The sequence below is a fragment of the Marmota monax genome, unplaced genomic scaffold (assembly GCF_021218885.2).
Source record: "Marmota monax isolate L192 unplaced genomic scaffold, Marmota_monax_Labrador192_F-V1.1 WCK01_AAM20220418_F8-fsc00014, whole genome shotgun sequence".
NCBI lineage: Eukaryota > Metazoa > Chordata > Mammalia > Rodentia > Sciuridae > Marmota > Marmota monax.
This window is the reverse complement of record NW_026695222.1, coordinates 34779589-34800444: the sequence shown is the minus strand read 5'-3', so window position 1 is coordinate 34800444 and position 20856 is coordinate 34779589. Positions and strand designations below refer to the sequence as shown.

General features: G+C 42.3%; 1 protein-coding gene across 5 annotated transcripts; it reads right to left on the bottom strand.

The window, feature by feature from the left end:
* Positions 1 to 3852: 3852 nt before the first annotated feature.
* Positions 3853 to 19323, bottom strand: Wfdc8 (WAP four-disulfide core domain 8). Of its 5 annotated transcripts, XM_046433522.2 has the most exons (8): positions 18998 to 19314; positions 18593 to 18676; positions 14280 to 14371; positions 8943 to 9083; positions 7491 to 7658; positions 5645 to 5785; positions 4626 to 4768; positions 3853 to 4101 (listed from the first exon to the last, which is right to left on the bottom strand). In XM_046433522.2, the coding sequence occupies exons 1-7, from the start codon at positions 19054 to 19056 to the stop codon at positions 4629 to 4631; spliced, it is 825 nt and encodes a 274-aa protein (XP_046289478.1). In that variant the 5' UTR covers positions 19057 to 19314; the 3' UTR covers positions 3853 to 4101; positions 4626 to 4628. The 5 variants fall into 5 exon arrangements, with proteins under 5 accessions (XP_046289478.1, XP_046289481.1, XP_046289480.1 ...); XM_046433525.2 differs by lacking the exon at positions 7491 to 7658 and having other exon boundaries at positions 18998 to 19323; XM_046433524.2 differs by lacking the exon at positions 4626 to 4768 and having other exon boundaries at positions 18998 to 19316.
* Between the last annotated feature and the right edge of the window lie 1533 nt (positions 19324 to 20856).

Here is a 20856-nt window from a genome sequence, read left to right as displayed (position 1 = left end):
GAACAGAACTTCCTGAGAGACTGTGGTTCAGTGACTCAGCAGAGTTGCTGCCTGCGCACTGAGCGACTGGACGGAGGCTGCTGGGGAGCTGGAGCTACACACCCACAGCCATTTAGCCAGGCTGCTGGCGGGGAGAGAGGCTCTCTTCAGAGAGTGAGTTACCTGTAGGTTCCCATTTTCTTTCCTGACTAGGAGTTGCCTTATTGTGCCAACCCTTGTTCTCAAAACTCTCTTATGTGACAGAGAAAAGTCAGAAAAAGCCAGCCTCATCATCAGTGAGTAACTATTATGGTCACAAAATCTAGGAGATCACAGCAAAGGTCCCATGGGAATCCCATCCCACCAACTCTGCAGGCTCACTGAAGGAGGCTAGGGAATGCGGTTTCTAGTGAGCCATCAAGATGTCCTAGGCGGGGCTGCCCTCCTTCTGCTTCTACCAAGCTCAGCCCAGGGGAGAGGAACACATGGAGTACCTAGGTGGCAGGGCTCCGAGGGACCACCTGGTGCCACTGCTTTGTCTTACAGTTTGGAATCACAAGGGCCAGAGAAATGAGGGTGCTGCTGAGTGTCATCCGCACATGAGTGTCAGAGACGCGGACAGAGGGAGCCGAGCATGGGCGTCCTTGCCAGAGGCCATCGGGGAATCTCTGATGAAGTGTGGATATGATATTTGACTGTGGACTTGGAGGTAAAGAATGCTGAGTCCAAGGGAATGAATGAGATCATTAGTAGAGACAGAAGCTGAAGAATCAGCATCAACAGATCTCCCAGTGGCTCCCAGGGGCCCCAGTCAAGGCTTCTTTCTTCTCTTAATTTTCTTAAAATAAATTAAAACCCTTTCGGGTTTTTCTACCACATTCTGTTTCATCTGATTTCCCAGCCAACCCATGGGTCTCACTTTTTAAACATGAATTGGGTGTCTTTGAGTTTTGGAATGAATCATGGTTTGGGCCCCTGCTAACGTCTACTTTCTTGGAGAAAGCTGGGTAGGGACCCACCTGGGTCCTTGCTCTTCCTTCATCTACCCTCATTGAGGGTCATGGCCCTAACTCTGCCCCGGTCTGACTTCTGCATGATTTCTGACTTCATGAATGTGAGCTCCAGGGAGAGCCAGAGCACCCTGGCCTCCACCTGGCCTCTCCTGCTTTTTCAATGGACCAAGACCTGTCTCCTGGGCTGATTTCCTGTCAGGGTCTTTCGGTGTTGTTCCACGTGCCTCTAGTTGAATCGCCAAGTTGCATGTGTAAGAAGCTCTGAGGTCCATTAAATGGGCCTGTGTCTAGAACCTAGTGCCCAGAATAAATACTCAGTGCATTCTGCGGGATGGGCGAGGTAGGTGGGGGATTGGCAGTGTGTAGAAAGGTAGGCAGACGTGTGTCCACCAACGGAGACAGCCTATCGTGAACAGAGGAGGATACGTTGAGATGGGTGTGTGTGTGGATAGGTGAGTGGGTTGGTAGGTGGACGGAGGAGATCAGTGTAGGAAGGATGGATGTGTGTCCCTCAGGGGACAACATATCACGAGGTTGGTTAGAGGAGTAGGAAGAGGTGAGGAAAGCATGGCTCTCTGGGTGCGTGAATGCAAGGATTGTGGGTGGATGGAAGAATGGGTGAAGTGGGTTGGACTGGATATAGGGTTAGTGATCGGGTGGGTAGGTCTGTTGATGGAAGTTGTTTGATTGGATGGTGGGATAGACAGACAGAGGGAAGATCAGTGTAGTGGGATAAATATGTTGATGTACATGAAGGAGTGTTTGTGTGTGTGTGTGTGTGCATGCTCACACGAGAAAGAAGAGAGAGGTAAATAATAAGCAGATGGATTAAAGGTTGGACATAAAATAGACAACCAGGTTGGTAAAAGTCAGATGAGAAAGAAGGGTAAGAGGATGGATATAGGGGTGATAGATGGTGGGCAAAGGAATACGTTGAAAGCTACGTCAACAGAGGGATGCTAAGTGGGGATGGGTACCTGGATGCACCGAGAAAGGATGGACAGGTGAATAAAAGGACTGAATGGTCGGCAGGTAGATGGGTGGGTGGAAACATTAACCAAATTCAATGATGTGAAAATAATTATATAGAGATTAGGAAAATATGAGACTCAAAGTCACAGATGAGGAGGTAGAGAACCTGCACAAATTGTAAGACGAAGTGTTTAAAAATTGCTACAATAGACCACTGTGGAAGAAACATGGTTAGATGCTTGGGAGTGGAATACTGGCTTCAGTCTTCAAAGAATGGAGAACTTATGTATCATCAAAAATTTTCAGATTTCAGAAAAAGTATGTAAGTTTTCTAACCAAGTTTCTTTTTTTGGTTGTCAGCAACTATAATCTTTAATAAACATCATAGGTCAAGTTGTAAAACTTTTTATTGGTGCATTATAATTACGTGTAATGGTGGTGTTCATTGTGACATTCATACATGCACATAACAGAATTTCATTTTCTAGTACCTCCCCTTTCCCTACCTCCCGATCCCCTTCCTCTAACTCGACTGATTTCCCTTGTATTTTTTAAAACTGGTGCATGATGACTGTGCAGAACAGTGGGATCATCGTGATGTATTTGTACATGCACATACATGGTTTGTTCCTCTTGATGCTCTATTTCCTCCCCGTTCTCTTTGCTCCCTTCCCTTCCTTTATTCTACTGTTTTTGTGAGATCCTTTTTTTTTTTAATTCTTTTCTTCTCTCTAGCTTCTGCATGTGAGAGAAAATATTCAACCCTTGACTTTCTGAGTCTGGCTTTTTTCACTTATCATGAAGTCCCCCAGTCCCATCCATTTGCCAGCAAATGACACCATTTCATTCTTTGTGGCTCTATGAAACTCCGTTGTGTATCCATACCACATTTTCTCAATCCATTCATCTGTTGACGTACACCTAGGCCGGTTCCATAACTTGCTATTGTGAATTTTGCTGCTGTAAACTTTGGTGTGCAGGAATGGCTATATAGGATTCTGATGTTAGTTCTTTTGGATAAATACTAAGGAGTGGGATTGCCGAGTCATGTGGTGTTTCTACTTCTAGTCTTTTTTTTTTTTTTTGAGAGAGAGAGAGAGAGAGAGAGAGAATTTTTTAATATTTATTTTTTAGTTCTCGGCGGACACAACATCTTTGTTTGTATGTGGTGCTGAGGATCGAACCTGGGCCGCACGCATGCCAGGCGAGCGCGTTACCGCTTGAGCCACATCCCCAGCCCCTCTACTTCTAGTCTTTTGAGGAATCTCCATACTGATGTCCACAGTGATTGCACTAATTTGCAATCCTACCAAAAATGTCTAAGTGTACTGTCTCCCTTGCATCCTCACCGGTGTTTTTTTTATTATTTATATTTGTTGCCATTCTAATTAGGATGAGAAGAAATCTCAGTGTAGTTTGGATTTGCATTTTTTCTGCTCACTTGATATATTCTTTGGCAATCTGTATTTCTTCTTTTAAGAAATGTCTGTGTAGTACATTTGCCTGTGCATTGATTGGGCTATTTGTTTTTTGGTGTTGAGTTTTTTATGTTCTGTATATATTCTAGCTATTAATCTTCTGCCCAAAGACTAGCTGTCAAAGATTTCCTCCCACTCTTAGGCCTTTTACTCTTATTCTGAATTGTTTCCTGTGCTGTGCAGAAGCTTTTTCATTTGATGCCATCCCACTTAATGATTCTTGGTTTTATTTATTGAGTTTTAGGAGTCTTATTAAGGAAGTTGATTCCTACACCTATATGTTGGTGTCTGGATTCTACATTTTCTTTTAGTTGCGAAGTTTCTAGCCTAATTCCTAGATCTTTGATCCACTCTGAGTTGATTTTTGCCCATTCAAGTTTTTTGAAAGTACCGTGACCCAAACAGCAACAAACAAACGAACACTTACTTTTATTTTGACCAGAAGTGAAAATTTTAAACAAACTCTTTGCCAAAAAAGCCACAGTAAATGAATGCAAATATATTAGCAATATGATTAAAGTTATTCTAAGAATGCAAGATGGTTCAACATATGACAATTCAATAAGTTGTTATGCTAACAAATTAGAAGAGAACAGTCATTATATGAGCAGATGCTTGAAAGGTATTTGATAAAATTCAGCAGTCGTTTCTAGTAGCAGCTGAAAATGGAGAAGAAAAAAACCTTAAAAAAGGAAATAAGTGCCATAAAACCTATTTATCTTTCACACACACACACACACACACACACACACACACACCACCAGTAGCCACTGACTTTAAAATAAGGAACTGATACTATTGCTTTTATTCTTATTTTTTTGGTGGTGGGATCGATGGCAGGACCTTGCGCATGCTAACTACATGCTCTGCCGTGGAGCTGAACCTCAGGCCCTCACTGCCTTTATTTTCAAGATTATTTTAGAAGTTCTACAATAGAAGACAAGATATCAAAGCCATGAAGTTGGAGAAAAGAAGAGCCAAGTTTATAATTATTTTATGATGATATGATTATATATAAATTTATTATATATGAAAACCCTACATGATAGGATACATATAATAACCCTATAAATACTGTTACCCTTAATAACAGTCTGGTAAGGTAGCTAGTCCAGACCAACAAAAGAGCTCTTCATTATGCTTATTCATAATTACTCTTCCCGTGAGAATATTTCCCACTCACTGTTCATTTCCGGGGTGCCAAGCACATCAGTCCACAGCGTGAACAGCACTTCTCTCCCTCTGGACAATCGCTATCCTGCAGGCACATTGGTTTACTAATCTTGTTACACATCTGAGGCATACGTGGGCAAAAACCTGGTTTGACTTTATGGAGTAAAAACAAGACACTTGACCTTGAAACACTCCATCATAATTAGACACACATTTGGGGAATCTTAGGAAAACCATAAAGGATTTTGTTCTAATCAAGCCTCTTCCCTTCCCACCACTGAGTGGGGGAGGCACTCTCCATGGCTAGTAACTTGAAGAGCATCATCCCAGACTTGTCCAACCTGATAATATTCCTGTATTCCCTATGGAATTAATGGGTTTGGGTGGATCCAGAATATCCTTGTCTTATGAATTATAGGAATTGAGGATCATATAGGGGGAAGTGAGTTGGCCAAATCGCACAGACAGCCTCTGAAAAGTTGAAGTCAGTTGAAAAAGCTTTGCCTCTTGCAACCACACCACGGGTATCTCCAGGCACTACTAGTCCCTGGGTCTACGTGGGGAAATTGGTACCTCCAGCCTTAGGAGTGGGAGAGTTGGCTTCTACCCCCAAAGCATTTGCTAACAGTCTTTCCCCAGATCCTCTTATGGGATGTGAATTATCAGGAATATACTTAGTGGTTAAGAATCTGTATGTATGTGAATCCATGGACATTGTCACTTTGCAAGTCATGGAAGAATGAGATCATAACAAATAAATTTTCTTGGGGAAAAATGGAGAGTGATTACCAAGTGTGGTAATGACTTTGAAGAGTAGCACAATAGTGTCCAGAGGCCAGGAGGTCAACATGGGAGCACTGGTTGGGCATTGAAAGGTGAAATCTCCTCAGATACCTCCAAGGTCAATCCAAGGGGCAGCTGAGGTTCAAGGGACTCCCATTTCATGGGATATCATGGCATCCTTGATCCATGTCCAGTGGACTTTGGGAGGTATATCTTCTCAAAGTCCTTACCATCCCTGGTCCTTACCTTGCCAGAGGTTGGCACAAACAAAACCACACCTGGAGTCACAGCATTTTTCTGTCATAAGGCAATCCATGTCACTCTTACATGGCTTTGGACACTCCATTCGAGAGGTGTAAGGGAAGAGTGGGCACTGTCCTTTCTTGACTAAAACAAGAGCAGATGTGAGTACCTGCAGACCCTACCATCCCACCACCCTTCAAACAGATGTTCTTTCTCTTCTAAACCAGAATCCCTGCAACTTGGTTCACTTTACCCTGTCCACTCTCTCACTGCATTCTGGAATGTGGTAGAAAGAATGCTGAGCTCAGCATCTGAAGCCCCAACATAAAGTCTCAGTCTGGTCACTAAATAAGTGACAGCATCCTTCTGTATAAAATAGGGCTGATGATGTCCGGTTCACACAGATCAAGTTAAGCCCTTTGAAGGGGTTTGGTTTTATTTTGAGTATAAATGGGAAGTATTGTAGTGTTCTCAATAGAGGATGTCATGATGGCTCATGTTTTGAAAGGACTGTCGTGGCCGCTGTGCTGATAGTGATTATAAAAAGAAGGTGAATATCGAGCAGGGAGACCCTGGGGCAGGCTGTTGCAGCACCCCGACTGAGAAGGTGACACCTTGTTAGAGGGGCAGCAGCTCTCAGATTTGGGCTGGAGATGCAGCTTTGTAGTCATTAGGATCTAGATGGTATTTAAATCAATTCTTTAGGATTTTATGTGGGTCTCCTGTTCTCATCTGGTGGCCAAGTCTATGAGGGTAGATTTTTTTTTCCCTTCTGTCTCCGGTCAGACTGACAATAATGCTCAACTCTTAGAGGTACACGTTACCTCTGAGCATGGACCTAAGTTTCCCGTAAACCAGCCCAAACCCATTTCCATGGCCTCTTCTTGCTGCTCTGGGGAGAAAAGACCAAGCCCTTGTCCATAGACCCTGATTCCTCAGATCCTCCCACTCAGGGAATGTTTGATTCTAATGCCATCCAGACAGATCCCAAGATCGCATTGGCCATTCAGGCACATGGGGTGTGGGGAATTGAAAGCACTCTACTCCTGACTGATTATGGGTTCTTAGGCAGCTAGCTACCTCTCTGTGTTGGTGATGATGGTGTGAGGTTGAAATTCTGGTGCTGCCTTGTAAATCACACTGTGCCACATCCTGATGAATGGTCACCATCTCTCTCAATTGGTACCATTTAGTGGGCCCATGCCACTGGACAAGCTGCCATGTCAAGGTTTGGTGTCTTTGAACACATGTCATCCTGCCAAAAATTTGGTGAGGTGTTGGCTACTGTAACAATATTATAGAGGAGAAAACTGAAGCTCCCACAGGCCAAAACCCCTGCACTAAGTGGGAAAAGCAGGGTTTTAGTCCAGGTCATATACTCAGTAGGACTCTGTCCCCCAACATTACCACGGATGATCACTCCACTAAAGAAGGAACCCACAGCTCTCACCTTCACCGCACCCTATTCTCTACCTTCAGTGTCTCACTTACTCCCTGGGACTCCAGGCTGGCCTGTCTATGCCTCCTTCTTGGGTGAGTCCTCCAGGTGATGCTCAATAGGTTGATGTGATGAGAAAATATCTTTCTCCAAGAAAGTAGGCCTGGTTCCCATGAGCCAAAATTTGTGAGCACTTTATGGGTACTATGTCGTTTGAGGTTCAACTCCATTCGATAAATACTATTACCATCCCCATTTTGTACACAAGAAAATAGATTCAGCAAGGCAGGCAATTGGCCCAAGACCTCCCAGCCAGTAAGTGACGGAGCTATGGCTCGAACCCAGGTAGTTCCACCTCCAACTCTGAGTTCTAACCATGCTGGTATTCTGTTTCTGGGATGTGGGTCTCACCAATTAACATGCAGGCCTTCTTGCAGTCATCCAGCCTGAGGAAGTTGTTGGCGTTCCCTTGGCAGCCATGATAGATAAAGGTTCTACACTGATGTTTTTTAAAGTCATAATACCAACGCTGCAGTCTCATCCTGCAGTCTCCTCCTTTAAAGGGTAGCATGCAGGGTTCTGAGGTCAGGGTGTAAAAAGGGAAGAGCATAAAAGGTAGAACATAAAAGAGAAGAACATAAAAAGAAGGGATAGGATCCCCCCGACTGTCATAGTTGATGGTGTTATCATCCAAGTCAGAAAAAGCCACACTCAAAAACAGTAGGTTCTGGCCCTAGCTCCACGACCACTATTGTCCACTGAATTCTCCTAACATCACTTCTTTCTCGCAAAGGTGATTTTGAAGGGCATCTGAAGATACTTTGGAGTTGATCTTCTCCACTGCTTTGAGCTTTGAGAGGCCAGGACCTGTTCAGGAACTGTATCCAAAGTGCCTAACAAAGCACCTGGTACATAGGAAGGAAAAAATAGTCCCTGATGTCTGAAAACCCATCAGTAAGCTGTTGTGTTCCCCTGTTGACATAAAACATCTCATGGGACATCTGCATCAAATGAAGTCACTCTAAGATCATGACAACGTGAGACAGAAAGCAAGATATCTGTGAAATTCATAAAATACCAAACACTTCCCTGTTCCACCTAACGTGAGTGACTTGAGCTTCTCTGCCAGTTTCAGCTCCCTCGCTCTGCCTGCTCCCTCTGTGGATGAGATTCCCTGAGGAGCCAAGCCGTAGCTTTGCCCCCACTTCCTGACAGTACAGATTCTAAAGCCCTCCCCCAAATCATCCAAAGACCAAATCCTGTAATACATTCTAGCAGTTGCTTACTGAGATGTCACATGGTTATCCACAGTGGACATTCTCCCTCCCTGTAATCAGTAATGAACCCAACTTGTTCAGCTCCAGGTATGTTCCTGGTAGTCTTGGCCAAAGGACACCGACCATAAATACCAGTTGAATGAATGAATGGATGAACGAATGAATCTCTGTCAAATGTACACACTCTTATAAGATATGCATAGGAATACTTATGAGTTCCCAGAAACCTCCTTGAAAAGACCAAGAGTCTGAAAGGAACCCAGCACCTAAGTTAACTGAGATTTGATTTTGTCACAGGGCCAACCACAGTTTCTCAGCACACAGTGAGCACACCAGAGTATTAATTGTTTATGAAAGATCGAATGTTGGACCCAAGAAGGCAAACATCAGTATTGTCTAGTTGATGGCCACCATGCCTAGACTCATGACTTACACTTAAGGGTGAGAGTTAAATTGGATAGTGAGAAAAATGCAAACTTGGGACTCTTTGTCCTGCTATCAGAAGGAATTGTTCAGCCATTTCTGAATGGAGTCAGAAGTGGGGACCCTCAAAAGTCACCTCTGCCCCCAGCCTGAATGCCACTACCTTCATATGGATCCATGCACTTCTTCCCACAGGCAAAAGTGCAGCACTTCATGTAATCTGGGCAGTGGAAATCCGATTTGCATAAATCCGGCATCATGATGTCACAGAAGAGCCGCTCTCTGGGGCACTCTCCAGGCTTCACTGCAAGAAAGAATCGTCCAGATTCACATTCCAGGAGTTTAAGCTCTTCTCCTACCAGGGCAACGGTAAATGATGAAAATGTCCCAGTCCTATCCTGTACCTTCAATCCCCAGTTCTCATTCTGCTTACTTTTAGGATCCATGGCTGTCTCTCTCACCACATTTGGCCCATTTAGATGGAGGTGAATCCGGAATTTGTGCCCAGGTAGAACTGAAGGAAAAGCATCTTAGATCCCAAAGGCAGGTGGTTCAGTAAGGACAAAGGCCCTTGCTTTAAATTAACGAGCTCCCAATCTTCTTGAAACCTAATATTTTAAGGCTTAACGCCTCTGTCTCCAACATCTGAGGCAATCGAAGAAATTAGTAAAGAGTCATGGAAACATCATGGAAATAGGAGTCAGGAGTCCTGACTTTGGTCCCTTGACTTCTTGTGAACTCAAGACCAATCTGAGTTCAATGGCGGGAATTCTGACTTATTTCTAAGACAGGAAGAAATGGTGGAGTGGGAGGAGCATCATTGGCAGACTGATTGCAACACTAACTAGCTAAATAATCTTGGGACAGTCTCTTCCTTTGTCTGAGTCATCAATGTCCTCTCTGTAAAATGAGAATGGCTTTGTCATTTTTTAATGCAGAGTAATACTCCATTGTGTATAAATGCCACATTTTTTTTTATCCATTCGTCTATTGAAGGGCATCTAGGTTGGTTCCACAGTCTTGCTATTGTTAATTGTGCTGCTATGAACATCGATGTAGCAGTGTCCCTGTAGCATGCTCTTTTTAGGTCTTTAGGGAATAGACCAAGAAGGGGAATAGCTGGGTCAAATGGTGGTTCCATTCCCAGCTTTCCAAGAAATCTCCATACTGCTTTCCAAATTGGCTGCACCAATTTGCAGTCCCACCATCAATGCACAAGTGTACACTTTTCCCCACATCCTCACCAGCACTTGTTGTTGTTTGACTTCATAATGGCTGCCAATCTTACTGGAGTGAGATAGTATCTTAGGGTGGTTTTGATTTGCATTTCTCTGACTGCTAGAGATGGTGAGCATTTTGTCATGTACTTGTTGATTGACTGTATGTCCTCCTCTGAGAAGTGTCTGTTCAGGTCCTTGGCCCATTTGTTGATTGGGTTATTTGTTATCTTATTGTCTAATTTTTTGAGTTCTTTGTATACTCTGGATATTAGGGCTCTATCTGAAGTGTGAGAAATGGATGGCATTAGAGCAGATTATGCTAAGTGAAGCTAGCCAATCCCTAAAAAACAAATGCCAAATGTCTTCTTTGATATAAGGAGAGTAACTAAGAACAGAGTAGGGACGAAGAGCATGAGAAGAAGATTAACATTAAACAGGGATGAGAGGTGGGAGGGAAAGGGAGAGAGAAGGGAAATTGCATGGAAATGGAAGGAGACCCTCAGGGTTATACAAAATTACATACAAGAGGAAGTGAGGGGAAAGGGAAAAAAATACAAGGGGGAGAAATGAATTACAGTAGAGGGGGTAGAGAGAGAATAGGGGAGGGGAGGGGAGGGGAGGGGAGGGGGGATAGTAGAGGATAGGAAAGGCAGCAGAACACAACAGACACTAGTATGGCAATATGTAAATCAATGGATGTGTAACCGATGTGATTCTGCAATCTGTATACGGGGTAAAAATGGGAGTTCATAACCCACTTGAATCAAAGTGTGAAATATGATATATCAAGAACTATGTAATGTTTTGAACAACCAACAATAAAAATTTAAAAAAAAAGAAAAAAAAAAGAGAATGGCAATCCTTACTGTACAGGTCAGTTAGAATTAAATGGGATGATGTTCCCAATACACGGATCACAGAGCCTGGTAAGAGTTCTACAGATATGTGGTTGCTTACTCCCTTTTTAGGGATAAGTATGGATGCTGATTTAAGTGCTTGCAATAGACAGGTTTCCAAAGTTGCACCCGTAAGATTCCAGTCCTCTGGTTACTGAATCAAACACTGATGCAGGCACTGCCATGAAAGGATTCTGCATGTGTAGGTGAAGTTCAAAGTTAGTTGACCTTAAGAGACAGAGATTATCCAAGTGGGTCAGACCCAGTCAGTTGGGTCCTTTAAAAGAAGAAGGTTGGGAGTGAAGAGGTCACAGAGATTGAGACTGTGAGGAGGAGCCATCCTACTATTGCTAGCTCTGAACATAATGGAGGTCAAGTGCCAATAAATGAAGGTGGCCTTTAGAAGTTGACAACCAGTCAGGAAATCGGAGCTTCCATCCTAAAATGGCAAGAGCAGGGTTATGCTAACAATCAGTGCACTTAGGGAGAGGACCCTGAGTCCCCGCTGAGAACGGCAGCCCTGTCTGACACTTTGGTCTCAGCCTGACGAGAATCAGAGCAGAAAACCCCGGCGCACCAGGCCAGACTGATGACCTACAGTGGGCTCTGCAGCAACAGGCACTAATACAGTGCTAGAGATGGAGCATGTCTCTAGTGGAACCTAATCAGAGACATATGATCTTTTTAGACAGGACTGGGTCTTGTAATTATAGAAGTTTAGAATTCAAAGGACCATATTTAACTTTAATACCACCGTCCTGATTTCCTAGCTAAAAAAAAAAAAAAAATGAGGTCAAAAAGGATGCTACAGTGACTCAGTGACAGGCCCAGGATTCTCAACCCAGAACTCACCTCAGAAGCCCCACATCTTCCCCAAGGATGGGCCACTGAGACTTTTAGCATTCTTCAGCTAGTCTTACCCATCACATCTCTCTAAATGCACCCTCCAAGGATGGCTCAAAGCTAAGAAGAGTACATGGTTCCTGATCTGGAGTGTACATCAAAACTCTCTGTGTATCTTTAAGTAAATAAGGACTCTGGACTGAAATCGGAATCTCTAGAAAGTAAGGCCTACTGACCCTAATTTTTTTCCCTTTTTTAAAAAAGAATTATTTCATCTAATTTATCATATATGACAGCAGAATGCATTTCAATTCATATTACACACATAGAGCATGATTTTTCACGTCTCTAGCTGTACACAAAGTAGAGTCACACCATTCGTGTCTTCATACATGTGCTTGGGTAATGATGTCCATCTCATTCCACTGTCTTTCCTACCCCTCTGTGCCCTCCCTTCCCCTTCCTTCCCTTTGCCCTATCTAAAGTTCCTCTATTCCTCCCATGACACCCCCATCCCCATTATGGATCAGCATCCTCATATCAAAGAAAATATTTGGCATTTAGTTTTTTGGAATTGGCTTACTTCCCTTAGCATAATATTCTTCACTCCATCCATTTACCTGCAAATGTCATGATTTTATTCCCTTTTAATGCTGAGTAATATTCCATTGTGTATATGTACCACAGTGTCTTTATCCATTCATCTACTGAAGGGCATCTAGGTTGATTCCACAATTTAGCTATTTTTTAAAAGTTTTTTAAATTTGTTTTAATTAGTTACACATGACAGTAGGATGCATTTATGCACTTTGATATATCATACAAAGATGGGATATAATTTCTCATTTTTCTGAGTGTACATGTTGTAGAATCACATTGGTCATGCAGTCACATATGTACATACAGCAATAATGTCTGCTTCATTCTACTGTCTTTCCTATCCCCACATCCCCTCCCTTCCCCTCCCATCACTTCCCTCTACCTAATCTAAGGTAATGCTATTCTTCCCTAGTGCCCTCCCCCACCTTATTGTGAATTAGCATCCATATATTAGAGAAAACATTTATCGGCCTTTAGTTTTATGGGATTGGCTTATTTCGCTTAGCATGTTTTCTCCAACTCCAACCATTTACTGGCAAATGCCATAATTTCACTCTTGTTTAAAGCTGAGTAATATTCTATTGAGTATACATACCACATTTTCTTTATCCATTCATCTATTGAGGGGCACCTAGGTTGGTTCCACAGTTTAGCTATTGTGAATTGAACTGCTATATATACATTGATGTGGCTGCGTCCCTGTAGTATGCTGTTTTTAAGTCCTTTGGCTATAAACCGAGGAGTGGAACAGCCTCTGACCCCAATTTTTAGAAAGCCCCCTGGGTAATCCTAAGGCAAGTTGGTAGGAACCATGGGATAAGCTACCACTTGGGGACCATTGCTCAAGATTTGGGCACAGAAAGAGTTTGGCAAATTAAATATGGAGACCTCAAAAGGGTAAAGAGAAGTAGAAAGGGAAACTTTGGGATTAGGAGGTAAAGCCAATCATCTCACCAGAGTTGATTCTCTGGCTTCCAGCAGCCATTTAAACCTTTGCTTGGGTTTTGGACATTGGGCTCCTCTCCTGATTATCAGCTTGAGTTCTTTACATAGAATAGAACCCCCTCCCTCCCTGGCCAGCTCTTCTGAGCCACTTACTGCCCCGACACACGACTAAATCAGTCAGGGTCACTCCAGGAGAACTGGGCTGGCACGAAATAATCACACAAAGACAGAGAAATACCTTTTTCTTTGGGTTCTGGGACGGGGGCCCCTCTGACCCAGCTCCCACAAAGGAGGCAAGGCGGGCAATAAAGAGACATGCCTTGAACCTGGGTTTCATTGGGGAGGCTGTTCGAAAGAACATTCATCCAAAAAAAAAAAAGGGGCCAAATGTGTAGGATTACCAAGGAACAAGGGGCAGCCCCCTCCAACTGGGTAACGTCCAATCCCAGAGCTACACCTCGCTATCTGAGCGGAGGCAAGTCCCCTTGTCCTGCAGGGCGCAATGCCAGTCCAGTACCTCTTTATTCAGGACTTCGCGGTGTGTGCCTAGCTCCTGCTCAGGGTGGTCCCCAACAACTTACCCTGGGTGCATATCCTCCCCCATCACCCCAGCATCCTGTCCATCATGGCTTTTGGCCAATTTTGTCTCCAGTCTCCTTAAAATCGACCTTTTCTCCTTCTTTACCGCACTCCCTTAACTCAACCCCTGACTTCACTCTGTCTTCCCCAAGACTGCAGCCATGTCCTCACTGATCCTCTCCTCTCAGGCTCATGCACAGTGACTCACAAATTTAAAAAAAAAAACCTGGAAGACTTATTTTGGGAAAAGTTAGGGAAATAATTTGGGGAGAACAGGCAGGGGAGGATCTGGAGAGCTTAGAGTGATGGCTCAGAATCCACAGTAGGGATGACCTCAGCCGACACTAGCTTTGCACCCAACCTCAGCCTCCAAGAATGCCTCTCACAGGAAAATGGCGGCAGCTGTTCTGAACTCACCTTTGATCTTGTTGGACTGCGATGCAGAAGTCTGCTCCAAAGAGAGAGGGAGAAGAAGCAGGAGAGCTACATTCCTCCAAGAGAAGGTGGAGCTGTGGAGAGAAAGACAGATGTGTGAGAGAAGAGGGATCCGAGTTAGGCATGATCCAGAGGAGGCACAAAGTGTGCAGAGGAGCCTTCCAGGGGATCCCCCAGAATCCCTTAGTTCTCACATAAGAAAAAGGAGCCCGTTGGGACGGGGGCAGGCCTAGACATTCCATTCCAGAACTCTCCCCGGGTGTCTCATACTCTGCCACGGTGCTGCGCCTTGTCCTACCCAGACACCTGTCCACTCTGTTTCTCCTGGGTGAAAGGCCACACCTGAGTGATTAAAGGATTTTTTTGGAACAGTTGTGGCGTTGATTTGCACACAGTCATTCCTTGGGCAACCCCTGACACTGGTGAGCACCTTTTCTTCTCTACTGATGACAGAAATAAGCAAGAGATTTTCTGGAAGGTCTGAGCAGACCCTGCTGGGTCTTGGATCTCAGAAGTAAAAATGATCCCAGATGGCCATAAGTTAACAAAAAGATTCCTCTTATTCCTTCTGGGGCATTCCAAGGCTTAGCTCCTATGATACTCCTAGACAACCTGGTAAGTGGATAATCTTCTCCTGCTCACTCAAACCCCCATTTTCCATATGTCTTTTCAAGATTTATGTGTGTTTTTTTATTTTAAGATGTGAAGAACTAACAGCATCTTACTGTAGTAACTCTTGGAGAGAACACATTTCAAAATCAGAGAGAGAGAGAGAGAGAGAGAGAGAGAGAGAGAGAGAGAGTGATCTTTATGCCATTTATTCTGTGTGCCTCATTTATACATGGAATCTGATCTTGAGGAAGCTATGCAGAGATCTTCCAGCATCCTGAAGCCATATTATGTAGTGACTAAAGTGAAGACATGTCACCGTATCCACCTTTGCTCCCTCCTCCCCAGAATTCTCTTCCCCCAATTCTACAACAGTTCCCGGACTCTTCATTAGTGGTGATCACAACCCCAAACCAGTGATCTTGGCTTTGGTCACTTTAACTACAGCATATCTTGGATCCTTAGTTTCCTCATATGGAAAATGAAAATAATACAACTAACCTGGAAACTTGGCTTTTACTGTGGGAATTAAGATGAGAAAGGATGAAAATTTAACTCAGCAATATAGGATGGTAGAAAAGTTGATGCCTGCACTTGGACCTGAGTTCACGTCCCAGATCCAGCCACTCCCACCCGTGGGGTCTGGCCTGTCACTAAGCCTCAGCTTTTCATAAGGGAAATAATAATAACAAAAGCTGCCTCTTAGACATGAGCATCAATTGAACTATTGTAGCAAATCAGGGTAACTGGCGTATGGTCAGTGCTTAATATATGTTCAACAGGAAACAAATAACAATGAAGTAGTGATTGGCCCAATAGTACCCACGGCTCTTTCAGCTTTTGAGTTCCCTAGTCAGAAACCGTGCCATCTCTTCAGTCCCCTGAGAGATCAGACAAGAGGCCCTGTGTCTCTTAAGTTCTCAAGATCAAGTCATACTTTTGGTTTGAAATTTAACCTAGATAACACTATTCACTGAGTCTTGAGAATTACCGCTCAGATGAGCCCACAGTCTATTAGTAGAAGCAGGGCTCCTGGGGGGACATGGAGGGGGACACAGATGAACAGGACTTCCAAACAATTGAGGGTATCCGGTTATAATTTTTAGTGTGTGTGTGTGTGTGTGAATGTTTATTCCACATATAGAGCACAATTTTTCATATCTCTGGTTATATACAAAGTAGAGTCACACCGTTTGTGTCTTCTTCATACATGCACTTTGGATAATAATGTCCATCTCATTCCACCATCATTTCTAACCCCATGCCCCCTCCCTTCCCCTCCCACCCCTCTGCCCTATCTAGAGTTCATCTAATCCTCCCATGCTCCCCTCCCTACCCTACTATGAATCAGCCTCCTTGTATCAGAGAAAAACATTCGGCCTTTGATTTTTTGGGGATTGGCTACCTTCATTTAGCATTATATTCTCCAACTTCATACATTTACCTGCAAATGCCATGATTTTATTCTCTTTGAATCCTAAGTAATATTCCATTATGTATCTATATCACAGTTTCTTTATCCATTCATCCACTGAAGGGCATCTAAGTTGGTTCCACAGTTCAGCTATTGTGAATTGTGCTGCAATAAACGTTGATGTGGCTGTGTCTCTGTTGTACTGGGTCTTTTGTGGCAACTTAAAAAATTTAGGATTGTTTTGTCTATTTCTGAGAAAAGTGTCCTTGGAACTTTGATAAAGACTGAATAATAATTTGCTAACAATTTGGATAACCTAAAAGAAATAGGTAAATTTCTAGAAACACATCAAGACTGAATCATGAAGAAATAGAAAATCTGAATAGTCCTACAATGAATAAGGAGATTAAACCAGTAAGATCAAGTCAAAGGAAATCCCAGAACCCATTAAGGGAAATTCCAGAACCCAAGGGCTCAAAAGCTGAATTCCACTAAACACAGCAAAGGAGAACCGAGGACCAATCCTTCTCAAACTCTTCCAAAGAAGTTGACATGGCAGGAGTATTTTCAAACTCATTTTATGATGCCAGCATCACCTTGATACCAAAGCAAGGAGAAGACACTTGAAGAAAATAAAAAGCATAGTCCAATGCGCCTGATGAACATGGATACAGAAATCCTCAACAAAATATTAGGAAAGCAAATTCAGTGACACATTGAAAGAATTATCCACTGTTATTGTGAAAAAAATATCAAAAATAACAAATTCTGGTAAGGATATAGAAAAAGGAGAGCTTTTACACACTGTTGGTGGGAATGTAAATCAGTGCAGCCATTGTGGAAATAACATGGAGATTCTTCAGAAAACAAATAGAACCACCAGGTGACCCAGCAGTGCCACTGTGGGGTGTACGTCCACAGGAAATGAAGTCATTACATCAAAAAGAGACCTGCACACCCACGTTATGGCCACACTATTCTCAATAGCCAAGTTTTAGAATCAACCAAGATATTCTTTGATAGGTGAATGGATAAAAATACTGTCATGTATAACTAATTAAAACAAAAATATGTTATATATGCACAACCCAATATTATTCAGCCATACAAAGATGAATCATGTGACTTGTGACAACATGGATAGAACTGGAGGATGGTATGTTAAGTGAAAGGACCTAACTGCAGAAAGACAAATACCACATGTTCTCATTCATTTGTAGAAGCTAAAAAAGTTGATCAAGTGGGTGAGGTGGTACATGCCTATAATCTCAACCACTCAGGAGGCTGAGGCAAGAGGATCACAAGTTTGAGGCCAGGCTTCACAACTTGGTGAAATCTCATCTCAAAATAAAAAAAAATAAGAAGTGCTGAGGATGTAGCTCAGTGGTAGAGCATCCTTGGATTCAATCCCCAGCACAATCAATCAATCAATCAATCAGTAAAATAAAGTTGATCTCATTAAAGTTGAATGTAGACTAGATGTCACTAGAGTTAAGGAAGAGTATGGGGAGAGAAGATGGAGGGAGAGTGAATAATGGGATCAAAATACAGTTAGTAGCTTTAATGTTCTAGAGCACAGTAGGGCAACTAATAACTACAATTAATTAAACATTTGAAGATAACCAGAAAGGAAGACCTTGAAGTTTCTCAACACATAGAAATGATATTAGAGGATATAATTACTCAACCTGATTTGATCATTATACATTGTATACATATATCAAATTATAATATTATAACCATAAATAAGTACAAATATCATGTTAGTTATAAAATAAAAATTAATTTAAAAATGTATCATTCACTACAAAAAACAATGAATGTAATACACCATATTAATAGGATGCAGGGGAAAACCATGTGATAATCTCAGTGGATGTAGAAAAAGCATTTGATAAAATTCAGCATCTTTTTATGATCTCAATAGGTTAGTTAGAGAAGGAATGTACCTTAACCCAGTAGTCTACATAGCACAATGTCACAGCTAGGATCACACTCGTCAGTGAACAGCTGGAAGCTTTTCTGTTAAGATTAGAAATAAGACAAAAATGCCTACTCTCACCTTTTTAAAAACATGCTATAGGAAGTGCTAGCCATGGAAATTAGTAGAAATAAATAAATAAATAAATATTATCCAAATAACAAAGGAAGAACTGAAATAATGTGTGTGCTGATAACATGATTCTTCTATAGAAAACCCTAAAGATTCTACCAAAAAAAGCTATTAGAACTCATAGGGGCTGGGGTTGTGGCTCAGCGGTAGAGCACTCACCTAGCATGTGCGAGGCTCCGGGTTTGATCCTCAGCACCACATAAAAATAAATAAATAAAATAAAGGTATTGTGTCCAATTACACCTAAAAAAGAAATATCTTTTAAAAAAAGAACTCATAGATGAATTCAGTAAAGTTACAGGATACAAAATCAACATGCAAAGATCAGCAGTGTTTCTATACATTAACAATAAGCTATCTGAAAAAGAAATTCATAATCTCATTTACAGTGCCACCAAAACATATTGATGAGTAACTTTAAATAAAACAGTGAAAGATCTGAGCACTGAAAACTATAAAACATTGACGTAAGACACTGAAGAACAGGAGTGAATGGAAAGATAGCCAGAGTTCATGAGTTGAACCATTAGACATTGTTAAAAATCCATACCATCCAGAACCTACCTTTTGGCCCAGACTTTCCAGATGGCAGAGGTTTCTCCTTGTAGTAAACTGAGAAGCATTTTGCACTCAAAAGGAGCTAGGAGAGCAGTGTGAATTTCCAGGTTACGGCTTTTAGAAATTATGGGCAGAAATTACGGGTGAGGCCCCACTAAGACTCTGCTAAATTCTGCTACCACTGACTGCTCCCCCACTTGGAGAACACCCAATCCCAGGCCCTGTTTTCATGGTTGAGAGCTTGTTCACAGCCTCTTCGTCCCAGTGGCATAGTGTGATCTGCTGCATGGCCAGCCAACCAGGAATGTGCTTTGAGCCTGAACAGAAGACCTCGAGAAGGACAACTAGCTCCATAGGTCTGGCTGATAAATCTTTCCCTAAACCCAGCCAGAGCATGTGGTAAGCTTCTCTAAAGAAATTTACCTTCTAAATAACTGCTGCACACCTATCTACATTCCAATAGGTAGTCTCTAAATGCTGAGTTTGGAGCACTCCCTGTACAGCTCTATAATGTGTTGCTAAAATATTTTAAATCTCTCTAATTTTTTGTCCTTTTGACTTATCCATAATTGAGAATGTTGAGGGCTCTCAACATGACCATGGATTTCTTGAATTATGCCTATAATTGCTTCAGTGCTTACCATATATCCTGATTCTATTGATTTAGGTAAATATAAATGCATTCCCAGTGAATTAAATCTTTCATTATTATCTAGAGATCCCCCATCTCTCTCTCTCAAATTGATCTTTATCAGTTTTTTATTGCCTGATATTAATCTAACTATACTTTTCTTTTTATTCGCATTTGCTTAGGCTTTCTTCCCATCTTTTTGCATTCAGCCATCTCAAGTACATATCTTTTGTCTTTTAAATAGCGTCAATCTACATTTTAAAAAAATGCTGTCTGGCAATTTTTGCCTATTAATTGACATTTATTATTGGTATTTATGACATATGTGGATTCATTTCTACAATCTTGAGTTTTCTATGGTCTGTTCTTCTTACTCTCGAATTCTGTACTTGCAAATTCACCTACTTGCTAAAATTTGTCACTCAGAGTCACCCAACACGCACATTCCCACCTGAAGGTGAATCCTTGGTTCAATTCAAACTCTAAACCAGGGGCCCTTTTACAGCCTAGTTAGTGCTGCACTTTTCACATTTTTGTGTTTTTTATTGGTGATTTCACTGTTCAAAATGGCCCCCAAGGGTGGTGCAGAAGTGCTAACTTGTGTTTCTAAGAGCAAGATGACTGTGATGTGCTTTACCAAGAAAACACATGTGTTAGATGAGCTTCATTCAGCCACAAGTGATAGTACTGCTGGTCACGATTCAATGTTTATAAAACAACATTTTAAAAACACAGTTCTTTAAATAGAAGCATGTGCCAAGCATGGTGGCACACACCTGTGATCCCCTGGGGCCAGGGAGGCTGAGGCAGGAGAATCACAGGTTCTGGACCAACCTCAGTAATTTTGCAGGACCCTGTCTCAAAATAAAGAATAGAAAGGGCTGGGGGTGGGTAGCTCAGTGGAAGACTGCCCCAAACCCTGGTACCATAAAACGAAGCAACCAAACAGAAGCACACATAGAACAAGGTTGTGCATCAACCAGTTTATGAAAAGGTGACTGGAGGCTTAAAGGAGGCTAACCCTGGTATTTTCTCCCAGGAGCAATGGCTCAGTATTTGCTGATTTGGTGACTTTAGAGAACATAACTACCAGAAATAATGAGCATCAACTGCTCTTTTATTAGCTTTGCTTTTGTTTGGGGTACAAGTAGCTTTAAGCTCTCCAAGACTTGCCACAATATTTTTCTTGTTCAAGAAATCTCGGTTCCCGTCGTCCACCTCTCTGTTCCAGGAG

What these genes read in the sequence shown, in the direction of transcription:
- Wfdc8 (XM_046433522.2), bottom strand. Translation starts at nt 19,056, where the DNA reads ATGCTTCTCAGTTTACTACAAGGAGAAACCTCTGCCATCTGGAAAGTC. An exon ending in GAAGGCCTGCATGTTAATTG is followed by an intron (nt 5,786 to 7,490) that starts GTGAGACCCACA and finishes CTCTTGTTTTAG; the next exon opens with TCAAGAAAGGACAGTGCCCA. An exon ending in TTGTGCCAACCTCTGGCAAG is followed by an intron (nt 4,769 to 5,644) that starts GTAAGGACCAGG and finishes TACTCCATAAAG; the next exon opens with TCAAACCAGGTTTTTGCCCA.